The sequence below is a fragment of the Apium graveolens genome, chromosome 1, assembly GCF_009905375.1.
Source record: "Apium graveolens cultivar Ventura chromosome 1, ASM990537v1, whole genome shotgun sequence".
Taxonomy (NCBI): domain Eukaryota; kingdom Viridiplantae; phylum Streptophyta; class Magnoliopsida; order Apiales; family Apiaceae; genus Apium; species Apium graveolens.
The window spans coordinates 76545139-76552196 of NC_133647.1; the positions used below are offsets into that span (position 1 = coordinate 76545139).

The 7058-nt window shown below is 37.8% G+C and overlaps 1 protein-coding gene across 1 annotated transcript; it reads left to right on the forward strand.

Annotated features, from left to right (window-relative positions):
- The first annotated feature begins 666 nt into the window (after positions 1–666).
- Positions 667–4377, forward strand: LOC141664551 (putative serine/threonine-protein kinase PBL3). The gene is made up of 6 exons (XM_074470508.1): positions 667–874; positions 1289–1614; positions 1709–1844; positions 2228–2364; positions 2478–2601; positions 3008–4377. Exons 1-6 carry the CDS (start codon positions 814–816, stop codon positions 3385–3387), a joined length of 1164 nt encoding a protein of 387 aa, XP_074326609.1. The 5' UTR covers positions 667–813; the 3' UTR covers positions 3388–4377.
- Positions 4378–7058: the final 2681 nt, after the last annotated feature.

The window sequence follows — 7058 nt, forward strand, 5'->3', positions numbered from 1 at the left end:
AATTATTAATTAATCAGACATTGGGAATTGATCGAAATATATTATTTTGATAATAATTTATTATCTTAGCTTTATTTATAACAAAATTTACCTTTCAAAATAACAATTAGTAAGTGAGTTCTAAATATCTGATAAAACAAATTTTTAAAAAATAAAAAATAAATAAAAAAAATTAAGAAATGAAAATTTTCTAAACAGTTCAATGAATATGTATTTGAGAAGCAGCCTAAAATAATTACGGTCTTTCTAGTGTGCCGAAGGGCACACATTAATCACCAACTTCAATAAAAATGGGCTCTTTTGGAATTGATGTGAATACAGGGGCCACTAACATTTATTATTCAATCACAATCATCAATAAGAAGAGCCTATTTATATTTATATGGGAGTTAGTTACTATTGTGTGTCCCATATAAAATCCCAAATAATTATTTGTCAAATAATATGGCATCCATTTCAAAAGTCAAAGATTGCATAAATAGCTTGCTACTGCAATTACTGTATGTGCAATTAAAATGATACCAGTAAGTAAGAATTCAATCCGTCTCATTGACCAACAAATATGACTTTGACTATCAACAAGCTTGAAAAGGAAAGATGTGGGGTCAGGTTTGAAAGTTTCAGAGATCGAGGAAGACAAAGCTATTCTGTCTATCTCGTTTCAAAAGCTTAAAGCTGTATATCTTTTCCACTATATACTAAAATATTAATATGTGCATCATCATACTCAGAAGTGCTACTAGTTAAGGAGCAGCCTTTTACTTTGTTGACATATATTTGCTTTGCTTCTGAGAGTTTGGCTGTCAAGGAAAAATGGGAATATGCTATGGAAAATCTGCAAAATGTGCTCATGCTTCATCTAATCATTTCAAGGGTATGTCACTTCTATGTACAATATGTGATATGATATATTGGAAATATAGAAGCTGCTACAAAATTATTGTTGCAATGATGCAAATCATGATTAAGGTTCATGTTTTACAATTATATTGCAATGATGCTTATGATGACGAGTAAAGATGTAAACAAACATGTAGAATTCTGAATTTAGCTAAACTTGTGCGCACTGCATTTACGGATTGTTTAACTTGTCACTTAACTGACTGCTGGATGCAACTTGATTACGGTCTTAAATATGCTCCATAAACAAAACTTGAGTTGGCTGTTGCAGGGCAACTCTGACTCGGGAATATTGGTTCCTTAGCCATAGTGACTAAACTTACTAACTAGCTACAGGATGTAAAAGTAGATCGATTTGTCCCTCATGATTTCCGTTATTTTGTTGTAGAAACCACAAGTTCCTTGACCGATAAACAACAACAATCTTCCTCTCCCAACAAGAAATCAGCTTCATTGAGTTTGAATAAAACAGTTGTGGCACCGGAAGGTGAAATATCCGTCTCCAACAGACTTAGAGCCTTCAGTTACCATGATCTTAAGAATGCTGCAAAAAACTTCCGCTCAGACAGTCTTCTTGGCGAGGGAGGGTTTGGTTGGGTCTATAAAGCATGGCTAGATGAGAACTCTTTTGCTGCAAGCAGACCTGGTTCTGGAATTTCAGTTGCAATCAAAAAGCTCAAAACAGGAAGTTGTCAAGGTCACAGAGAATGGCTTGTATGTTTGCGCAATACCTTTACACTGTATTTTACATATCTTTTTTGGTATTTTCCCAACTGAAATTTACTTTCAATATCTCCTCTCCTCGCAGACAGAAGTTAACTATTTAGGCCAGCTACACCACCAAAACCTTGTAAAACTTATAGGGTATTGTGTTGAATCTGACAACCGCTTGTTAGTTTACGAATTCATGTCCAAGGGAAGTCTGGAGAACCACTTATTTAGAAGTAAGTTTTTTTTTTTGTAGGTCTTTTCACCAAATCTTACACCTTCCATGAGTATGTCATATAGGTACTATTAAAATAGAGCATTTTAGCTTCAGTGGCAGATATTATTTTCAAGTGATTTCATTATAGCCCTGCTCCATGTTGACTATTTTGCATCTTCATTCATCAAAAATTTTGCTTGAATTCAAACTATTCATACTGTAAATCTCTTAATGGTCTCGTGTTCATTTTCCTATTTCATAATGATCTCCAACCACTAAAACAAATCACTTTTGAATTACGAAATTCTTAGTGAATGCAATATGTTACTCGGTATTGCAAAAATGTGCTTTCATGCAGTAATTTTGAGTCATTGTTCATCCATAGTATATTTCTTTCTGTAGGAGCAGTGCAACCTATTCCTTGGGCTACGCGTATTCATATTGCAACCGGTGTTGCACGGGGAATTTCCTTCTTACACAATTTAGATTCCAGTGTAATATACAGGGACTTGAAAGCATCAAACATTCTACTTGATTCGGTATGCTGAAAATTTTGAAGTAATTTTAATATACTAATTTGAAAGTAGGTGGCCCTCAGAATTAGTTGACTGATTCCGTTATCTCATAGAACATGTCATCTTAATTTTTTTAGGACTTCAATGCAAAGCTCTCGGATTTTGGCTATGCAAGGGCGGGTCCAACTGGAGATAGAACCCATGTTTCAACAAGAGTTGTGGGTACCAAGGGTTATGCTGCACCAGAATATGTTGCTACAGGTCAATACTTCCATGTTTTATTCTTGGTTACCTCCTTCAGTGGATGATTGCGTAGGAGAAACTGTTTCAATTTCACTTTCCTAATATTGCCATTAAATAGAAAGGAGTCTGTGGTGCAAGATGATTTTATGCTTCCAGAGTTCCAAAACACGGTAGCTTTAAAATATAATGAACTCACAGTTAAATGAAAGAAAGAAAAGCAGAGTAATATGGTAAAACCCTATGCGACATTTTGTTTGTTTTAGGGAAATTTTGTAGCATGAAGTATGGCTGATAACATGTAGAAGTTCCACTGTGAATAAAAAGTAACAATAAAGAATCAAACACTTTATATTTCAGCTGTGATTTTCTACATCCTCAACTAACCTCATTTTCGTTTCTTCTTCCTAAATTGACAAACAAGCAGGACGTTTGACTACAAAGAGTGATGTATATAGTTTCGGAGTTTTGTTGTTAGAGTTGCTTTCTGGAAGGCGGGCATTAGGGGATGAGAGGGCTGGGGGTGTAGATGAAGAGACTTTGGTAGATTGGGCAAAGCCACTACTAGGAGACAAGCGGGTTTTGAGAATTATGGACACGCGAATGGGTGGTCAATACCCGAAGAAGGAAGCACAAGCTGTAGCTTCCCTTGCATATCAGTGTCTCGATTTTGATCCAAAACTAAGGCCGTCAATGCTAGATGTGGTAAGTAAACTGGAACAAATTCCTCTGGCAAAGAATGTTTCAAGAACTCTACAGATTAAGCAGGAACATAATGGCAAAACAAGAACTAGAAGCTCGAGATAGGCCAAAAATAACTACAACATGGTGGTGGTCTTCCTACAGTGTCCATTTTCTTCTCTTGGAAGAACCATTTCACTTCTTCCATCCAACGTTCCAACTTGTATTGGCTGTATAAATTCTTTTAATAGGACATCAGGGCAAAAGGGCAGTCTTGCTATGAGAGTACCTTTAATGAAATTAGGTCCCGATAGCTTAAGGACTGGTATGAAGGCATGAATGTATGTAATCTAAGTTCACCTGTTTTTCCGTTTTCTTCTTGTTCATATTAAAAAAGTTAGCAGATACAAATAATAAATCCTATTTTTCGCATTATTATTCTTTTAGTAAAACCAAATCACAGTTGTTTGAAAAAACTTCCGATTTGTTTCATATATAGGCCTCCTCCACTGTGCATGATGACAGACAGGAGACAGCGTCAGAATACAAGAAATGCGAAGACGACAACTTTCCCAAGACCTTAAGATGTTGGTGAAAACCATTTAACAGAGATAGACCGTCTAAATTTTATTCTATACAAAAATAAATTGCAAGGGATACCCGGGATGCTCAAATATTGAATATTAATATGCCATAAGATATCAATGCATAGGAGAAATATTTTTAGCATTTGCTTCAGTTTACATTTACGAAATAGGGAAATGTTATTATATCAATGCAGCTTACTTATGTGACACCATGCATGAAATGTTGTCACGGTGCACACTTTCTGCAATCGTTTGGCCACAATGAGCTTAATTAATTACCACCGCGGCATCTATTGATAGCACTACAACCTCGATTGTAAGGGTTTGCCTGCCCTGGACCAGCTTTGGGAAGAGGGGGAAGATCCTCTTTTCTGCGAGAGCCACCCCCTTTTGTAAGTTCACTGTAGTTTATAAATTTCCCTTCGGCTTCTGAGGTTGTTATCATTGTTGAACAAATGACAAGGGCTGCTAGAGCGAATACAAGAAATTTCTGTGCCGTGGCCATTGGTAGAGATTGATGCTTCAGATAATTGGAACTTGATTGTTTTTATAGCCAGCGCTAGTCTATATTTGGGCACGTACATGATGATATTTACAACTACACAAGTCCGTTTTTGGCGCTTTCTCTTTGATTTTATTTTGTGTACACGCTTAAAACAGAACATTTTAGGTAAATATAGGCCTTTGCTGACATGCATGTATGGGTGGGTGTCTTTAATTACATTTTTAAAAGAATTTAAGCAAATAATAATTTATAAATTTTAAAATTCATATTTGATTTTCTTTTTATATTGCATGGGTTAAGCTTATTTGAGCCTTTCCTGGTAACCTTTCCTGGCATACCAATGTCTCGATTTTGATCCGAAACAAGAGAATCAATTTTAGATGTAGCAGGTTAGCTGGAAAAAATTCCTCAAGAAAATAATGTTTCGAGAACCCTAAAGAGAAGCTTTAGTGAGATACTAGAATATTGTCCCAAAAAAGGGTTGGTCTCGTCCACCTTGCACGAGTTCAGTAACTCGACTCATGATATGTACGTGTATCATTAATTAGTAAAAAAATAATATTGTGCAAATTCTAATGAGGATAAAGAGATCTCCTATCACTTACCCCTCCTGAATATTCTGAGTCCTGACTCTTTCTGTTATATCTTTCGGCTTGTGATAAAGAAAAACAAGGAAGAAATATAATTGATACATTTCGATTATACTACTACCAGAATATAGCTGATACAGCATGAAATTAACTATCAAAAGTTACTGTTACGCCCAGATTCCTTCAGGTGGATAAACAGACTTCGGCCTCCGTGAAGGTAGCTTCTGCTAAGACTTGAAAGTGAAGAGAATGTGAGGATTTGTACCCCTGATTCACCTCCGGTGTGAGAATAAGAATATGATTGTAAAGTGGGTAGAAAATACAAGAAAGCAGAGTATTTTAGAAAGAATGTGTGTATGTTTTGTCTTGCTTTCCAAGGGGTTTTATACCTATTTAAGTCATGAATACTCATCTGATACTCATCGTTAAGGAAGGAGTGAAAAGGGGGCATTATGTCCCTTCTGCTTTCCAACGTTCGGGAAGAAAGGTGGGCCTTGGCCTGAGGCTCTCCGTGGGCCTTCGGCTTATGGGTCTGATGGACCTTCAGCCCAATAGCTCAATCGTCCGATGGGCTTTCGTTCAGTGGGACATATTGGGCCCATAGCCAAGACGTCCCTGTCCTTCGGTTGGGCCTTCGGGCGGGACGATGGACATTAGTTCTGGCCCATATTGGGGCCAACAAACCCTAGGGTGACTGCTTCGGTTTCACCTCGATCTTCGTTCGTACAAGTGGCAAGCTTGTGGGAACTTGTGGTGCATTAAAGTGACAGCTGTTGCCACATCGTTTCATGACTCAATCTCAGCCATTGAATCTCAACCGTTTTAATATGGGACGTCCGTTTTAAAACCCCCCAAACGTCACCCTTTTAAAATCATTTTGGGCGCCTATATAAGAATCATTGTGCATTTCTTTTTCTTTTTAACACTTTCAGTTTCTCTCCACAGCAACAATCGTCATCGAGTTCTCTAATCACGGGCAACAAAAACTCCGTTATTCCAGATTATCCCATCTCAATCCAAGAGCATCTTCAAATCAATAAGTTCCATTTTCTTTTCCAGTGTTCCTTACATTTTTATGCAAGTTGTTGAGTCTTATTATTTTTGCATGCAAGTCCAGGGGCCTTTTCTCTGGGCTTTTAGATGTGTGTTTTGTTGTTGTGTTCTGGGGTTCTTGGTTTACGAAATATTTCAGGGTAGTTGATAGGAGTTTTCTGGGTTTTGTTAGTCTCAGGGGTGCCCCTATAAGTTTAAAGATGGCATGCGAGGCATTTTCTAGCCAATAACTCCCTATGGGGTTTCTTGGCTTTAGAGCGTCCTTCGGGAACCGACTCGGGGTGTAGATATTTGGTCTGGAGTTTAAAGATGGCTGGCGAAGGGTTTCTGGTGGGGCAAGAGCTTCCTTTGGGAAACTTGTCCTTTTGGAACATCTTTCGGGAGCCGACTCCAGATCCTTTTTCTGTTCGCTCTGTTCTAGGACATGTACTCGACCCCTCGTCTTTTTTTTATTTTTCTTTTGTCTTAATCTCAGTACATGGACTAATGTCTCTCTGTTTCCGAATACATGGACATGGACCGAGCGAATCGCCCACCAGATACTTGGGACCCCAGGTCAGGCAGTCTAGAGGGGACGTCTTCCATTCGTCCAGAGCGAACGGGTGGGGATCTCTTCGGTTCTGCGGCGAATTATCCGGTGGCGAAGAACCGGTCGGAGCTGTCAAATGAGAGGTTAATTCAGATGTATTCTGACTTCTTCGTCCCTTGTAATAACTCGAATTTTTGAGACTTTGTAAAAACGTTTAATGAATAGTAACCCTAACGGACGGGGAAAACTTTACAACACACACAATGTAGTGCACGAGAAAATGAGTTTCGGAGTTGATATTAGATTATACGTACCAAATGAGTGTATGTAAAAGTCACTGGAATTCGAAACCGGACACTTTCATTTTTCCCGAGAATTCACCAAACACTGAAGGAATTAGGTTGAAGGAATAAGACTTAAGGAATTGAAACCAAGGATTATAAAAAGGGATTAAAGGAGTAATAAGGATATCAAGAGGGATTTATAGAACCCTGGCAATGAAACCACATATATGTTCCCTTCGAAATGATCAA